This window comes from Aotus nancymaae, unplaced genomic scaffold, assembly GCF_030222135.1.
Source record: "Aotus nancymaae isolate 86718 unplaced genomic scaffold, 86718_ANA_hifiasm-v0.15.2.pri h1tg000090l, whole genome shotgun sequence".
Lineage (NCBI taxonomy): Eukaryota > Metazoa > Chordata > Mammalia > Primates > Aotidae > Aotus > Aotus nancymaae.
Window position 1 is genome coordinate 5164324 of NW_026988505.1, and position 18605 is coordinate 5182928.

General features: G+C 48.4%; 1 protein-coding gene across 3 annotated transcripts in view; it reads right to left on the reverse strand.

Moving 5' to 3' along the window:
* Positions 1-18605, reverse strand: part of KBTBD11 (kelch repeat and BTB domain containing 11) — a 54989-nt gene that overhangs the window by 27598 nt on the left and 8786 nt on the right. Inside the window, exons 2-3 of one of the 3 annotated variants that reach the window (XM_064369786.1) lie at positions 9110-9251; positions 3696-6445 (exon numbers count right to left, since the gene is read on the reverse strand). In XM_064369786.1, coding sequence (XP_064225856.1) covers positions 3705-5597 — 1893 coding nt within the window. In that variant the 5' untranslated portion in view covers positions 5598-6445; positions 9110-9251 and the 3' untranslated portion in view covers positions 3696-3704. Of the gene's footprint in view, positions 1-3695; positions 6446-9109; positions 9332-18605 lie in introns of those variants that run through there. The other 2 variants (XM_064369785.1, XM_064369787.1) reach the window with 2 other exon arrangements.

An 18605-nucleotide genomic window follows, 5' to 3' on the forward strand; every position in this document is an offset into this window, starting at 1 on the left:
ACTCAAGCATTAATAAATACATTAACTATACAGACTGTAACAGCTGGCCTGAACTTGGCCTTCAACGGGTGTAGTTTATCTTTAATAAATGGTAACATTTGAGAACCACTTAGAGCTTGAACAGGCTTTGGAGGAGCTTTGATCTCACATGAGAACCCATCTTCTGTTTTATGTCCGTTCCATCCAAATCCATTCAGTTAGCGAGTCAGAAGCACCTGCCAGCACAGGGTCTGTGCTGGGTGCCTGAAGATTGCACAGTCTGGACTTTCTCCCCATGTGGAAAAAGTGGAAATGATTGGCCGCAGAAATAAATGCAATGCAAATGAAACAACTGCAGATTTCCATTTTCAGCTTGTGTTATCTTCTTATGAATAATAATATTGCAGAAGAAAGGGGAAAATCAGAAAGTTGACTGATTTTTAACCCCAAAATAAAACTTTTTATAAGTTGGAAAGCATCTAAACGAGAACACAAAAATGCACTTTTGTTTACATTTGCTCCACTAAGATCTTACAAGAGATTATGTCTTGAATCTATCTTGATTTCAGGAAAAGACAAAAGAACGTCAAAAACATCCTATTTCCAAATCATTTACAGGAAGTTAACTAAGACTAACAGATTCAACGGCTGCTGCCAGAATTAGTGGTGACACCAAATATTAGCAGAAACAGCACAGATGATTAATTTCTTACTCAAGTATTTGTAGCCAAACTGATATAGTCATGAGTTTTAGTTAAGCAGCCAAAGAATTTCCACAACATTCATTTTCTTACAGGAAAAGAAGTCAGTGCCTCCACAGACTCAGAAACCAAATCCTGAAGTTCCAAATCCCAGCTCTACAAAGCTGCAGGAAGCAGTGCGGAGTGGAGGGCTGTTCTCAAGATGAAGAATAAAACCAGAAGGAAAAGGAGTAAGGCTCAAGCTCATTCCTCTGAATCCGAAATGAACCTTGATTGGCAATACAGAAGGGACTGCTGTCAACGAAGCAAAAGGTCAGGCTTCCGTGCATAACATTTTCCCCAGAAGACACCACTGCCTTTTTAGACATTTGGAAACATCCCTGTGTATGGGTTAATTTCATGAAAAGTGTGGATAGCTGTCATCAACGCACTAGCCTCATCTGACTCTTTTAACGGGTAGATGATCAGCAATATTTTTGCACCAACCTTTTTCCTACACAGTGTTGGACGCAGACATAGAGAACATCACTCTGAATTGGAAAAGATCCTACCTGGAGCATCAGACATTGCCAGTCAGTCTCAGCAAATACCTCTGCCCTTGAACCAGCAGTTCTGGAATCAAAGCCTTGGAGGGTGTGGCTTTTCTCTTTGTTTCATGGTTGCAAACCCTAGTGGCTCCACAGCCCAGGTACTGGCCCCCAAAAAGCAAAAATGCTGCCGACGGCAAGGCAGGTCCTCTAGTATGTGTTTTTATGTGATACTACTATTTAGAAATGTTGTGTATACTATTCTATGTATTTCCAAAATAGGTTGGCTGGACATCCTTTAATGGTTGGTATTAATTCTTTTCTCTTATTCTTTAGGTTTTTTGTGTATGTTATTGTGAGAAGGTGATGGGAGTACAGGGCCCCACAGGAAGTGGTGCTATGCTACTGTGGGCGTTCCTTCACTAAATGAAATGCTGGAAAGACAGGGGAACTCCCGGGGGCATGTGACGGTGCAGCTGCCCCCAACCGAGGGCATCCACCACTTCTCATGTCCTCCTTCCAGGGACGGTGTTACTTTGGAAGCCCAATTTCCACATTTCATTTTCAAACAATAAACATTACAGGAATGATTTCACAAGTAAAATCACAGTGATAATAGCATATGAGTTTGATCTTTAAGGTCCTGGTCCCATTTCATATAAAAATTTCTACCATTAATAATAAAATTCTAGAGGAAAATGCAGGACAGTGTGAATGGTACATTGCTTAAAATGGACATTATTTGTTTCCTTTTGCTGTAAACACTGTTCCTACAACCATTTCTCCAGTATACTCCTATAAAAGGCCAATACAGTCAGGCGATATGAAGTCTGTTTTTCTTTCCCAAGATGATTAACCAAGTTGCCAATCTATCCCCTCAGTTCATGAGTAACCATGGGCAAGCAAACACGTCCCCAGAACATACTCTAACCCAGATCATAAATTCCAGTCCCCGAGTCATGCGTAAGATCCAAGTTGATCACTTCTAAATACACTTAACTGTGGCACAGACTCTTTAAAAAGCATAACATATTTTTCAATTACCCACCAGTTTCTACAGAGATAGCAGTTCCCGTCACTGGATTAAAAAACAAATAATATTTAAGTAGGCAAGATTTCATCTGGTGACTTCCAGGACCTTTCATTTATTTTCCTCTTTCAATAAGAAAATGGGTTGGATTCAGAGTTCAAATGTTTGCCTCTATTTCTGAGCATGTATCTCATCCTCAAACTTGTAAGTCCTCCATATACATACTTGAGAAGTAAAATGTTAAATGAGGAAAGACCCAATTGATTTGTTTTTAATCCTCATACCCTGTCAATCAGTGCAGTCAGCCTCATGTTAATTCTATTAGGGCATTTTGGAATTCAATTCAATTAAGTACATGCAGTTTACTTGCTAACCTACCGTGCACAAGCATGTCACTTCCTTGTTATATACCTTACTATGCCCACTGTCACTCAGCCACTTTCTTAGAATAGTGATTGTAAAAATTATTCTCCCTCATCACAACTACACGATCCATATTTAAAACATCAGAAATAGTGGGTTTAAAATGTGCCTACAGATTTTTACGGAACTGTCAAAACAAAATGATTTTCCCTTTCTGGAATTTTATCTCATTTCAAAATATGAAAGTGGCTGGGCATACAGAGTGGGCTACTGAAGATTGCTTTTTAGATATACGAACACCCCTGAAAGTTTTTCCTACTTATGATATGCTGTTTGGTAACATTTAGCCACTAAAGACTTAAAATTTAAATAATGGTAAATCAACGCTACATCGCTGACCACAGTTAACATCCTTTAAACAGAAAATACGAAAGCCCTGTTGGTCCAACAGTGAGACGGAGCTGCTGTAGGAAATTGAGTCTGAGTAGCAATGGTGTGGAAAAGGAAATACTTCCGATTCATATTGGTCAAGAAACCTTACTGGTAATCAAATATTTTACCTTTAATGCTTATTAAGTTACTCTTTTTGGAGTTGAGCCAACCAAAGCAAGCACATAGTGGTACAAACTTTTCAACTAAATTAGAAAGAGCTTTACTTATCAGTTATAATTTTAAATCTCAAGCCAAAATTAAAAAGCGTGACTTTCTCTGAGAGCTTCCACTGGTAGGTAGTGGCGACCTACTTGAGGGCCCCAGGCCCCCACGTGGAGTCTTGGTGCTCTGAGGGGTTCAGGACACCCCAGGGCCGGCTTCAGGGCGCCTCAGCACCCCTAGGTCCACCCACTGTATCCTGCGGATCCCACAGCCTTTTCTGCTTCCTGTCAAGGGACCCATCTGCACAACCCCTGGGTCTCACAGCATCGACCGCCACAAGCAAAGAGAAGCAAAAAGGAAAGCAAACCAGAAGCGGCCTTGCCCAGCGTCCTTGGGGCTCCTTCGAACCGTCCAAACGACCAGCGGCCCGACTCCCCGCACCTGTCCTTCTCCGCTGGCCTCAAAGCCACCCCCGACGCCCCGGGGGAAACGCCCGCCTACCCCGCCGGCCTACGCGGTGCCCAGCTCTCCTTGGGGCTTCTCAGGCAGACGGAGAGTGAACGGGATGAGCACGCCCCGGGCGTCCAAGGGGGCGCCCAGTGCCTCGAAGCCGCCGCCCTGGCTTGCGTCGCCGCCGGCCTCGCCGTCCCGGGCAGGCAGGAAACGCCAGGTGCCCACGCGGCTCACGCAGTAGATGGCGCCGTCTAGAGCAGCGCAGCGGAAGGGCTGCAGGCCCGCGGGGGCGCCGGGGGGGCGCAGGGGCGAGGCGCAAGGGCTCCACTGCTTGGCCAGGCAGTGGTAGCGGGACACGCTGACCCCGCCGCCCGGCCCCGCCGCCTGCGCCTCGCCGCGGCCGCCGCTGAGGTCAAAGCGGTAGATGAAGCCGTCAAGGGCCACCATGTCGGCCGACCGCTCGCGGCTGCTGCTGCATGGGCACTCCTGCCACTCGTCACGCCGCGGGTCGTACTTGAGCAGGCGGTAAAATAGAGAGCCCCCAGACACGTAGATCTCGCCGTTGCAGGCGGTGGCCTCGTGTGCCACAGCGAAGGCGCCCCGGGGCAGCGGCGCCACTGGGGCCCAGCGATCGGCGCGCGGGTCGTAGCGTTCCACGCTGAGCAGGCACTCGCCGCCCACGGCGTAGAGGTGGCCGTCCAGGGCCAGCAGCCGCAGCTGCGAGCGCGCCTGGCGCAGAGGCCGCACGGCGCTCCAGGTGTCGGTGGCCGGGTTGTAGCAGAAGACCTGGTCGGAAGGGCGAGCGCGGCCGTCGGGGCCCGCTGGCGCCACGCCGCCCGCCACGAAGAGGTAGTTGTATAGGACGCACAGGCCGCAGCCCCGCGCCGGCGCGCCCTCGGGCAGCCGCGTCAGCTCGCGCCACTCCCCGGCCCCAGCGTGGAAGCAGTAGACGGCCGCGTCCCCGCGTGCGTCCGAGTCTCCCGAGGGGCTCTGCGGCCGGCTGCCAGCGCGCTCCCCGGCCGGCCCCAGCGCCGCGGCCAGGAGGTGCGCGCGGCCGGCGCGCAGGCGGCGGCGCAGCAGCAGGTCCCGCTCGGCGCCTGACAGGCGCCCGAACACGGCGGGCTCGCGCAGCACCTCCAGGTAGTGGTCGCTCATGAAGCGGTACGCGGCGTCGCGCAGCTCGTTCAGCCGCTGCCGCTTGGCCGCGCTCAAGACCTCGTAGCAGTTGGCCAGGCTCAGCTGCGACCCCACGGCGTCGGTGGCGCGCTGCGCGGCTCCGGGCAGCTGCAGTCGGCGCGCGCCGGCCACCACCTCGGCCACGTTGTCGGGCCGCACGCCCGCCATGTGCCCGCTGTAGGCGTCTGCCAGCAGCAGTCGCAGCGCCGCCAGGCTCACGCCCTGCACCCGCAGCACGTCCCGCGACGCGCGCGCGCGGAAGTAGTCGCTGCGCGCCGCCAGCACTGCCTTGTGCGCGCGCAGCCGGCGTCCCGACACCTCCAGAACCAGGTCTGGCTCCCCGTACACCGCCCCGAACCCCGGGGGCACGGGCGCGGGCTCCTCGGGGGACGCGGGGTCCTCAATCCAGGCGCGCGGCTCGGGGGACGCCGCCGCGGACTCTTCCAGGCACGCGCGCTCCTCCGGGGACGCGAGCTCCTCCGGGGACGCGGCGCCCGTGCTGCCGGCCTCCCACTGCCGCTCCACCACCCGCGGGCCGCCGCTGGAGGGCGGGGAGGTGGCCGCGCCCTCCGCCGCCGAGGAGCGGGACTGCGGCGGGGACTCCTCCCCGGAGCTGAAGCACAGGGACGCACTGAGACTGCAGGGTGTCTGCGCTGGGGACGCGGTGCCCTCGCTCTCGCCCTCCCCCGCGCCCGGAGGCGGCTGATCGGGCTCTCCCGCAACCCCAGGCTCGGTCCCCTGATAGAGGACGCAGGGGGCCACCGCGTGCTCCATGGGTTAGCTGTGCTGCACCCACACGCCCCCGGCTCCGCAGCCCGCAGGTCTGGCCAAGGTCGAGCGTTACTCTGGGGTTTCCAGCTTCACAGCTTTTCCTGGCACGCGATCAGATTTCACTTCTGGGTGTCCACGCTTTTTTTTGTTTTGTGTGTGTGTGTGGGAGGGATCTCACACGCTGCTACCCACTCGCCCTTCCCCTCACATCTCCTGCGAGGAGGGGTGTGTCCAACTCGTGCTGAGCTTCTGAACCCCAGTAACTTTAAATCTGCCCAGAAAGTCTTGGTGAATGGTCTCCAGCTGGCGTAAGACCACGCCAGCCAACATCCAGCACGGACTGGAGCTGCAGTTTATTGCGGTCTGTCTGCAGCCTGGATGACTGGCTGTACCTCTCTGCAACGCTGGGTGACCAGGTATCAGGTGCACCCTCGCTCTTAGGGGTCCGTACTCACTCACTTCACATTCCAACACATCACCTCGCCTTGAGGACGCAGAAAGCTGAGACCGGCTGTGGCCCAAACTTCAAAGCCTTGATTTAACCTTATGTCCGGAAAAGGGCCCCACTGTGGGCTCTCCTCCTCTGTGGTTCCCACTTCAGTCTACACAACTGCAAGGTCAGCGGGAGGATACTGGTCCTGTGTCCTGTGTCCTGGTCTCAGGAGCTCACAACGTGTGTGTGCATCCACACCTCCCCATATACCTGGTTATCCGTCATTCACTGCCAGGGGGTGTTAAAACAGTGCTGTGCTCCTGGAGGCCGTCCTCACTCATGGGGCAGGGCCCTTCCTCTGCAGCTTCCTTTGCTGGGATATCAGGTGTTTCCGTGTCACCTCATCATGCTCTTGTTCCTGTTCATAGGACAAAAAAAGAGGATATTTGTGCATTTTTCAGTAAGGTTATTTTGTGTCAGTGGAATCTACCACCCTTCCCTCTCCAATGTTCAGATTATAGAATTCAGTTTTAGTGGTAAAGGGGTTGTGATTTTTCTCTGCTGGAGAGTTTGATGAATAAGACATGCAGAATTATTTAGGTATATTTTAAAGTGCCCTCTCGATATTCTTCTCTTGATTTTGAAGACTAAGAAGGAGAACCCAGTTCAAGCATTAGGCACCACCAAACATTATGGCCCAACGTACATCAGTTGAACCATATGAAGTTGCTAGTTCTGTAGGTCAAAAGCAGTGGAATATCAACAGTTTCCTGTTTTCAACATAAAAAGCGTAAGTAGCATCAAGAACTCCTTTAATGACAAAGCATCACTGGACTGTGTGATTTTATCAATTTTTTAACAGATCGCAATTTTCTTTCAGTGTTTCCCAGTTAATTATTTCAAATTCGGTTACAACTATTTGTAGACAGGTGCTAGGATGCATCTCTGGAATCAGCTTCAGCCAAAAGCATGAATTCAGGGACCCCAAATGGCACCAACTCCTAAATCTGTTTAAATTCTTAGAATTACAACCCTGAAAAACCTCAGAGAAGCAATTATCCAAACAGCCTAAATGCAGCAAAAGAAAAATCAGAGCAGAAAGACTGAATGAAGTAAGTGGAAAGCAGATGTGAGTGCCAGCAGATGAATTATAGAATAAAATCAAATGTCTTTCCCAAATTGGCAAACACTTCACGGACACTCCCTAAGATGCTGGAAAGAAACTTAGAAGTCTTAGAGTCCACATAAGCCAACTTTATTCTGGCTTTCTAAAGAAAATTATGTGGACAACAAAGACATACAAAACATGACCACGCTTATATTTATACAGATTGAGTGTTCATCTCTCAAGTGAAATAGGAAAAATGATGCTTAGTCCCCCAACATCTGATGTTCCACTTATTATACATAATAGCATTACCTGGTTACTATAAATGCCCTGCTCTTTCTGCCACTCTGTCCCTGAAAAGGCTTCCCCAGTATTCTCAGAAATAAGTGTCTTCAAGTTGGAAACTCTAGACATCTAACTCTCCTCATCTCTTTCTTTCCCTCCCTCTGTCTTTCACAATAAAATGTTGGCACACACCCTATGTGCACAGAATTGTCATAAGATGCCTGGGGAATGTAGTATTAAGGTTTTTGAGAACTCTGAAGCTCTGAGCCCCAGGATAGGTCACAGACAATGGCAGAGCAGGACACAAGGGTCTCCTGTGTCCAGCACCAGGGAAAGGACCACAATGCAAGGGTGACCCAAACTGGAAAAGCTGTGAAGCTGCCTCAGTGAAGGGCACCAGCCCCGAAGACTGCAGAGTCTTTCCAGCCAGCTGAGTCATGCAAAGGAGAGGGAGAACAAAACTAAGACAAACTTTTCTTTCAAATCAGAAATACACAGGAACCTTATATCTGAAATAAAATCCAAGAACTGGCTGTCTCAGTTGGCTTATTCATTTAACACTGCTTCTGTAAGATACAGAAGACATGGCCCTTAGAAATCCACTGTAGTAAACTTTCTTCTTGGCCTGGAAGGGGTCTCAGAGCTCGCTAGTTCTTTCTTTGGCTGGACTGTCCTGCAATGTACAGGAGCCTCTGTCCTGAGAGTCAAATTATGTAATTAATCATCACAGACTGAAGGGAATCATGCAATCAGTCAAATGGATTTTTTTTTTTTTTTTAATTTTATTTTTAAGACAGAGTCTCACTCTGTTGCCCAGGCTGGAGTACAGTGGCGCAGTCTCAGCTCACTGCAACTTCTGCCTCCCAGGTTCAAGCAATTCTCCCTCGGCCTTCTGAGTAGCTGGGACTACAGGCTCATGCCACCATGCCCAGCTAATTTTTTTTTAATTTTTGGTCAAGATGGGCTTTTACCATGTTAGCCAGGATGGCCTCGATATCCTGATCTTTTTTTTTTTTTTTTTTTTGAGACGGAGTTTCACTCTTGTTACCCAGGCTGGAGTACAATGGCACGATCTCGGCTCACCGCAACCTCCGCCTCCTGGGTTCAGGCAATTCTCCTGCCTCAGCCTCCCGAGTAGCTGGGATTACAGGCACGTGCCACCGTGCCCAGCTAATTTTTTGTATTTTTAGTAGAGACGGGTTTTTACCATGTTAACCAGGATGGTCTCGATCTCTTGACCTCGTGATCCACCCGCCTCGGCCTCCCAAAGTGCTGGGATTACAGGTGTGAGCCACCGCGCCTGGCCCCTCTCCTGATCTTATGATCTGCCCATCTCGGCCTCCCAAAGTGCTGGAATTACAGGTGTGAGCCACCGTGCCCGGCCCCAAATGGATTTTAAAAGCTTAAATTTGGAACTTTGCCCTAAAAAGTCCTATGAAATCAGTTCAAAGCCTGAGTGTTTGATAAGTATACATTTTGTTGTAACTACAGTTAAGCAAGAGAGACATCTCCATGACAAACAGACACACTGGAAAGCAGCCCACAGTGTCCCCAGCAGCGAGGGACCCACCTCTACTGTGCCAAAAAGGAAGCTGTCTGGCTAGAGGCTGACTAGCCCTCATCCCAAATGCCTGAGCTCTTCAGGATTTTCAATTTTTTGAATTTTAAAATATTTGCATTTATACTTACTTTTCAACTCCAAGAACTCCAAATCTGAAAGGATCCAGTGAGCATTATGTCAGCACTCAAAATATTTCAGATTTTGGAGCATCTTCAATTTCAGATTTGGGATGTTCAACTCACACCTGGGATAGAACTGTTCTTAGTCCAGCTGGCCCCAGAAAAAAATAAAACTCAATCATCTCAAAAGTCATGATTCAAAAGGTCTTAATGTTGCTTTTCCAATACACATACGTTATTAAATTGTGTCCTTCTGAGGGGCCCTTCCAGCAGAGGTGGTGGCCTTATCTATTCCATGGATGTCATCCCCACCCCCCACCCCCGTCCTCCTGCCTGCCATATGGCTCACGTTACAGAGCAAACTGGCAGAGCCAGGGATAGTCTCAGCATGGTACGGCCTTGCACTTTCACCAGGAGGAACTACAAGGCTTTTTAGACACCACTGCATTGAGATCACCTGCCAAAAGCCAAAATCAGGCCAGCAGGTCCCTGTCCACCTCCATCAGCGGCGTTTCTGACACTGAGATCTGCAGCTACGCTGTTGAGCAGCAGCACAGCTGCATCCGGGGCCCAGGTGCCCTCCGCTGTCCCCTCTAGGAGGCTCTGGGCAGCCCTTCCAGGAGATGGTCTCATGGCACTAAACAGGCCTGCCCTGCGCAGGTCTCCCTGCAGAATGGACGTGGTGTCAGACACCACGTGGGAAAGGAGGTTAAGCAGGAGGCCCTTTTTGGTCTCAAGTGATATTAAAAGAAACTCAACATTAAGGGGTTGCAGTTTTATTTTCCAGAATGACCCATTACTGAAATTTTTACCTTAAAATAGATGGAGAGGAGTCAGTCTTTTGGATTTAGCAACCCTCTGAGGTGTCAACAACTGTGTCAACTGGTAGGGTCAGACTTCTTTGTATGGGAAGTCAGGGATTTCCAAAGGGATTTCCCCCACCCCCATGTTGTGGTTGGCTCTAGAATCAGAATTCCACTAAGAGGCTTCCTGAGGTTCTGCACAGGGTGCCCATCCTTGTTACTGGGAAATAACTGAAACTCTCCCAACCCCAATCAGGGCGTTTGGAAGGATTTTTTCCCTGGGTAATTGTCAACAAGGGTTTCCTGAACCCACTTGTGGAGTCACAATCAGGCCATGCACAGAAAGTCAGCATTGCAGTTTCTATGGAAGGCATTGGGGGGCACAGGGGAGATGGGCAGTGAGCAGTTTCCTTCTTGCTGGTAATTAGGAAACCATTTCATAAGAACAAAGGCTAAATATAAATATTATTAAATATAAACAATAAAATATATGTAGTATTTTCCACCAAAGGATGTAAGTTTCTTCTGGGCCTTATAAGTATCTACACTTTAAGTTTCCAGACATTTTTTTACTATTAATACAAATTTAAAAATATGATTTCCCAATGTGGACATTATATATTTAATGTGGACATTAGATTATTCAGTATTAAATACGATGCTCTATTTTAATAATACTGGTTGCTAAATAGAATCTTCTTTCAAATAATTACAGGCAGCTTAATTTTTTAAAAGAATGCGATAATTGACTTAGGGAGTTTATGTAAACTTCTATGGTATGTTTTGCTTCTAAGAAAGTCCTTTGGCTGGGCGTGGTGGCTCACACCTCTAATCCCAAAACTTCAGGAGGCTAAGACAGGGCAGGTGGATCGCCTGAGGTCAGGAGTTCAAGTCCAGCCTGGCCAATATGGCAAAACCCCGTCTCTACTAAAAAAAATACAAAAGTAGCTGGGCTTGCTGGCACAGGCCTGTAATCCCAGCTACTCAGCAGGCTGAGGCAGGAGACTTGCTTGAACCTGGGAGTAAGAGGTTGCAGTGAGCTGAGATCACACCACTGTGCTCCAGTTTAGGCAACAAGAGTAAAACTCCATCTCAAAAAAAGAAAAATTCCTTCCAGCATCTTCCATGCTTTGCCTGTGTCCTTCCACACCCCGTTAGACCACAGCGTTGCTGGGACTAGAGCCTGGGCTGTGCCCATATGGCCTCCAACATCACCAAAAAGATGCCATTCACACAGTTAAATAGCCAGTGAATTGAGAGGTTAATTCAGAAAGAAAAGCCATAAATCTAAGAAAAATTATAGTGCCTTAGAAACTTGCATGGAATCTCAGGATTTCTTCTGTTTGTGTTTTGAGACAGGGTCTTGCTCTGTTATCCAGGCTGGAGGACAGTGGCACAATCATGGCTTACTGCAGCCTCAACTCCTGGGCTCAAGAGATCCTCCCACCTCAGCCTCCCAAGTAGCTGTGACTACCAGGGTGCACCACCATAGCTGGCTAATTTTTGAATGTTTAGTAGAAATGGGATCTCACTATGTTGCCCAGGGTAGTCTTGAACTTCCAGGCTTAAGTAATCCACCTGCCTCAGCCTCCTAAATTTGCTTGGACTACAGGTGTGGGCCACCACACCCAGTCAGAATTTCTGTTGGATTCTATGTATTGACTCACTTTCAACTGTTCCTACAAATACTGCTTTTCAAGGTTATTTCCTCTCCAGGCCCAAATGAAAACTGGTCCATGGCTTCTGGGCAGGCAGGACCGAAGGAGGATACAGCAAGGAGGGAATCGGTGCCATTGTGGACACCGACGCTCTATGGAGCTAGCTGTCCTTACACCCAGCCCTGATCCACATTTTCTCAGGACTCTTTAAGGCATAGAAAATAGTGTAAGGAAGACCATCAAAATGTGCAGCATTACACAGCCTAAAGCTAGACAGGAGGGAACACCACTCAGGAAATATATTTTCCTTGTAAAATGCATCCCATATTTAACTTCGCCATACTGCTACTAAAAGCGAGGTTCTGTGCTGTCCTGGAGGACAAGAAAAGTGGCTTCTGCTATTAGTGTTTGCCTTGAGGATGCCTACAATGGTTCAAGCAATGAGATACTACTTGGATAGAAGAAAACTAAAACCAATTGTAGGCAGTATTTTCTGTGTAGTTTAGAAATGGGGAGGATGTCTGCTGCAGGGTGGAGTTTGTTGAGTCATTGAAAGAATAAGTGAACGTCCCATAATATATCAAGCAACATTCATTAGAGTCTGTCCCACCAGAGCACAATCTATACTCTTTTAGCTTTTTTTTTTTTTTTTTTTTGAGACAGAGTCTCTCCCTTGTTGCCCAGGCTGTAGTGCAATAGCACAATCTCAGCTCACTGCAACCTCTGCCTCCTGGGTTCAAGTGATTCTGCTGCCTCAGCCTCCCAAGTAGCTGGTATTACAGGCACCTGCCACTACACCCAGCTAATTTTTGTATTTCTAGTAGAGACGGGGTTTCACCATGTTGGCCAGGCTGATCTCGAATTCCTGACCTCAAGTGATCCACCCACCTCAGGCTCCCAAAGTGCTGGGATACAGGCATGAGCCACCGCACCTGGTCTCTTTTAGCTTATTTTTTATGAAGGGCCTCCCAGGAGACCAGCTGAACTGCAGCATGACCTGACAACACATGAGTCCAAACAGATACAGAGCAGCGGACATCTATTTTGCCAGGCAGTATTCTGTTGTGTGTTATATCATATCAACACACAGGACCCTCATGAGCCTTCTGGGAGGACAGTGTTGTGATCAGCCATTTATGTGATTTTACCAATATCATGCGTTCTATAAGCCATGCAGTTTTAAGGGGCAGAGGCAGAAATGAGCCAAGCAGCTGGCTCCACTGCCCACACCATCAACCACTGCAGCATGACGCCTCTTGAGTCATTCAGACTCCAGGCCCCATCCGAGCTGACGCCTGCTACCATCATGCAGGGGTTGAGCGAAGCCTCCAGGATGTTCAGGTGGGTCCCCTGTTGCCCCTGCATCCTGTAGACACAACCCAGCAAGTCAGGGTGCTCTGCTCAGTTCTGAGCGTGACACAGTGGGAGACGGGGCAGCACTGGGTCAGGCCCAGCCCGGCTCCACCAGCTGCCCCCACCTGCCTGCCTGGAGTCATTGAGGGGAGTAACAGCAGGGTGAATCTCCTAGCAGGACTTAATTGGAAGAAGTAAAATCATTGGGAATTTCCTGAAGACGAGCATTTATACAAGATATATTCTTAAAGTCCAAGCTCTGTAGGCCAGTAAATAAAGTATTGAGCAATGTGCTCCCAACTCACCCACCCTCATGCCTCACACCGTCTGTCCTACTGCATGAGCTCATGGAATTGCCCATGGCTGCCCTGATAACCTGCCTACAGGTGTGTGTGTGTGTATATGCACGCATGTTCCTGTGTGTGTGTGTGCATGTGTGTGTGCATGTAGGGCATATTTGTGTATTCGTATATTAATAGTAGAGCTTTTGCCTGTGCAATTCTCGCTGCCTCAGACAACCCCCATCCTGGTTTGAGAAGCAGAATTCTTGCTCATTCTTTAAGCTCAAGCTCCCATGGTACGTTCTCTAATAAGCCTTCCTCACTTCTGATTTTAGTTGCTCTACAGTCTGTGTTTGCAGAGAAAGTCTTATTTTAGCACCACATAGTATCATTACAGATCGGGAGGTATACGTATCATCCTTTTCCATAAAAACGTAAAATTCACAAAAAGCAGGATTACCTTTCACTCTACCATTAGCACAGGCTGGGCTCTGTAAGGACAACCAGCCAGATGGATGGATGGATGGACAGATGGATGGATGTTTGGATGGATGGACAGATGGATGGATAGATGGATAGATGAATGGATGTTAACCAGGGAAATTAAAACAGTAACAACTCTGAAAATACCCAGATGAAACTATACAGGCTGGGCATGGTGCCTCATGCCTGTAATCCCAGCACTGCAGGAGGCTGAGGCGGGACTATAACCTGAGGTCAGGAGTTCAAGGCCAGCCTGGGCAACATGGTGAGACCCTGTCCCTACTAAAAATACAAAAAAAAAAAAAAAAAAGCTGAGTGTGGTGGCGTGTAGCATCTGTAGTCCTAGCTACTTCGTAGACTGAGGTCTGAGGATCACTTGAGCCCTGCAGGTCAAGGCTGCAGTGAGTCAAGATTATGTCACTGCACTCCAGCCTGGGCAACAGAATGAGACTGTGTCTCAAAAAAATGATAATAAAATAAAAGCAAGTTTTTAAACTACACAAAGAATGGCAGATTGATATAGTATCCACATGACAGCTCCAAGTATGAGCTATCTCACAAAAAGAGGATTTAAAAAAAAAAGAAAAAAGAGATCAGTAATTATATCTGGATGTTGGATTACAGATAGGTTTTATTATCTCCTAAATAAAATGCTGAGTTTCAGTATTTTCTAAAATAAATATATGCTGCTTTGATAATCATAAAAAGTTGTGGGTTTTAGTATAGACCAACTTGAAAAGGTCTTAAAATATAGAAAGAAAGAAAAGTATGAAAATAAGAATGGGGATTGGGACGATGTTTTTTTTTTTTTTTTTTACTCTTTACATATTTTTGTAATCTATCATGAACATGCATGATTTTTTTTTTTTTTTTTTTTTTGAGACGGAGTTTCACTCGTTACCCAGGCTGGAGTGCAATGGCGCGATCTCGGCTCACCGCAACCTCTGCCTCCTGGGTTCAGGCAATTCTCCTGCCTCAGCCTCCTGAGTAGCTGGGATTACAGGCACGCGCCACCATGCCCAGCTAATTTTTTGTATTAGTAGAGATGGGGTTTCACCAGAACATGCATGATTTTAAATATTCCTAAACTATGGAGCGCATTTCCAACCATGGGAAATCTCTCTAGATACCTATATCTCCAGCCTGTGTTTCCCACCACCTCTTCCAATTTAAGAAAAAGCCTCCACCAAGCTCACTCCCCTCCTCCCGCATCTGTCCTGCCCTTCCTCCCCTGCCTGTTCCTCCTCTCTGAGTGTATCTGGGGGTGCATGGGTAACGTAGAGGAATTAACATTTTGTTTTGTTTTGTTTTTACTGCATGCAGGAACTGTGCAGGTGACATCAGTGACCACACAGTCTCCAAACACCCCAAGAGGCAGACAATGCTGCCCCCTCTTACAGTTGAGAAAACCCGAGCTCAGGGATGAGGAAACTCACTGGCACGCCCCTTCAGGCAGTGACAAAGCCTGGCAGGAACCTGCCCCTCTAACTGACGGAGTGAGCCAGTGGGACCAGAATCCAGGAGCACTTGTTGTCTGTGAAAACCGGGTACTGCTCAGGCACCTTTCAGAAGAGGGAGGGTGGGCTTGAAAGTGAGACGTTCCTTGACGAAAGGCCACTTGGGCAGATGATTTCCCGTCTCTGATACTTCCTTATGTGTGATGCCCGCCTCACTGTGTTTTTACCAGGATGAAATAAGCACACGTTGGCAAAGCTCCAGAAAGGTCAATGCGTTTTCAAAGCCTTCCCTTTGGTGTCAGACACACCCAGGACGGAGTCTCTTCCCTATAACTTAATCGCACCAAGAGCCCAGGCGATTTGCTCAATTCAGCAATCTCATCCTAAAACGAGAAGGCCCTCTCACCAGTGGGCACCTTCTCTGCCACTCGGTCACTCGGCTCCCTTAGCAAAGGGTGGGACCCCTAGGAAGCAGGCCTCAGGATCTTGGCTGGGCTGCTGCTCACAGCTCCCTACCCACAAGATACCCTGAACTCTCTGGACCTGGTATGGGGAGAGCACAGCTTCTGGCCAGGCACTGACCTCTGGGCTGATGCAGGAGCAAGGCCTTGCCCTCATGGATCACAGAGCTGGAATCAAGGGAAAGCTCATTATCTCCAGCAGAAGAAATGAAACAACACACAGAGCAGAAAACTAAGAAATGGGAAGAGGACAAGAGAGGGAGACCCCTGAAGCAGGGGGTGCCGAAGGACAGCTTCAGGGTACTTCTGAGGTAAGTGTGCTAATAAATGCCATTTCCAGCTTAGGCTAGCGTGCAGGGATTCCCATCCCTGGAAACTGTAATCCTTCTCCTAAAAACAAAAGCCTACTTCACCGACTGTCTTGGAGTTAAACAGGGTGTTTATAAAGAGCATGGTATAGCACTGCCCTAGCAAGCCTTCCAGATGCAGGCAGGAGTTGCCTCCCAAGAACAAGGTCATTACTAAACTACAGACCCCTCCCCACCACCAGCAGGCCAAGAAGAAGAGGGTGCCAAAGCCCCGCAGCATCTACCCAGACAGGCTCCTGGCACCTTCCTGGCAGCTGTCCCATTTCACACTCACAGCTCACACTCGAGACAGGCAGAACTGCCAGCATCTTCATTCAATAAATGAAAAACTGCTCAATGCACAGAAATATTAAGTTTCTAGTCTCAGAAGACCAAAGAAAATTAGGAGCAGACCAACACCAAAGTCCAATATTCTCCTCTCTCCCTCTGCCTCTGGAGCCTTCAGCGAGTGGCCTCAAAAAAAAAAAAAAACCCACCTGAGACTGTTGTTATCTGTTCCCTAGTGAACTGGGGCCTCACCAATTAGCAGGGATTCACTTCTGCTGGTCACATGTTTAAGAGGTTTGGTCAGAGCTACGGATTACAGCCCCTATGATCTCACCCCATGAGGATGCCTGCTTCCAGCTCTGTGGTCAGGTTCAAAGCCAGACGCAAGGGAGGTGAGGGGCACCTGTGTGTCTGGACCTTTAGCCACTGCCTGCTGTGAGCTCTTTGGGGAGGCAACACGTCGTGCACACAGGGGACACCTCAGCTATGAAACTCATTGCATAGATTTCCTGCTGCTTCCTGTGTCTGATTAATGGATTTTTAAAATATGTAAGCATGGCCGGGCATGGTGGCTCACGCCTGTAATCCAAGCACTTTGGGAGGCCAAGGTGGGTGGATCACTCGAGGTCGGGAGTTCAAGAACAAACCTGGCCAACATGGTGAAACCCCATCTCTACTAAAAATACAAAAAAATTAGCTAGGTGTGGTGGCGGGCATCTGTAATCCCAGCTACTGGGGAGGCTGAGGCTAGAGAATGGCTTGAACCTGGGAGACGGAGGCTGCAGACAAGAGCAAAACTCCATCTCAAAAAAATAAAAATGCAAGCATTCTGAGATGGACATGGTATGGTGCTGAGATATATTAAGTTTACCCTGACCCCATGGCTCCCTTGTGGAGAATACCTCTTAGTTTGTCTGTAGTCAGTGGTGAGCAGGTAGCAGCTGCCTACTTGGTATATTTTTGAGTTATGGGAATGTACAGAACACCTGTTTGTTAATAATGGTCACCTGTTCAGATAGAATAAATGTGTGGATCAGAATCTGCTCAGGGCCTTCAGCCTGGAATGCTGTCAGCTCCTGAGGCTCTCAGGTCGGTAGGCTGCTGGCCCCCCAGACAGACCCACTTTGCTGTTCTATCTGGGTGTTTGCCTCTCAGTTCCTTCAGCACCACCTAGGTGGGGGTCTTCCGGCAGAGCTGGTACTTTGTAGTATGGAGCTTAGTGACTCTGTCGTTCCTTCATTGCTGATGTGACAATACACCTGCATGGACCATACTTGAAAGCAGAAGAGGAATGAGACGCCCTTGCACAGGAAGCATGCCATCGACTTGGTCAAAAATTTGGACTGTGAGCCACTGGCACCGGCCCTCGCTTTGGTTATACCACAATCTGTGCTCACTGGAATCACAGATTTGGAAGTACTGAAATAAAATTGGATGAAAATAAATCAGTGTATTCATCCAGAAGGGTCTTTGAGTCAGAAGAGGACAAAGCTTACTCTAGGTTTCCATGAGTGTCCTTGGGGTGAAAGCTGAGAATATGCTGAAATAGGAAGCATCTGCCCATCCCTGTGGCTCTGATTCAAGAATTAATAAGCCAAACATAAAGAGTGAATACCCAGGTCACACCAAAGCACCAAGGCTCTGGAGAGAGGCACACCAGCTGAAAGACTCTCCTGAAATGTCCAGCTCTGAAACCCAACTCTGAGCAATGTTTGGGTCAACTTGACTCTTTTAAAATAAATCTGTTTCATTTTAAAACTGAAATCAAAGTTGAATATCCTACCAAGGATGCTAGGCTGGAATCAGAAAGGAGAGATTCCTGGGCCGAATAAATCCTACAATTGCTCACAACTGTTCACTCTGTTAAATTCCCATTGTTATCTCAATACTGATAACTAATTAGCAACATTCATTCATTCGCTTGTTTATTGAGCAGATATATATGAAGCATTTACAATGTGCCAGACAGCTTGTGCCAGCTACTAAAAAGGTACACCAAGGAACCAGACTGACTTGATATCAGCCCCACGGGGCTCAGGCCTCACTTCAGAAGGCAGGCATTGAGCCACTGCACCCATTGAATGGAATCAGAAACCAGGACAAATGCTTGAAGGGGGCAGCAAGGAGACTAGGAGATGAGGACAGACAGACCTGGTTCTAACTGTGGTGACAGGTGCATCCTCCCAGAATGTGAAAGTTGTACCGCAACCTGAGAGAGGAGCAGGAGAGCAGCAGGAGTCCTCGAGGGAGAGACAAGCCTGACAGGCTTTAGAGACTGGATGTGGTCAGAGGGCAGGGAGTGTGGGGGTCTGGTGGGGCCAGCCCGGGGTCCCAGTCACCTTGACCACAACGGGATCCGCCGACGGTGTTTAAA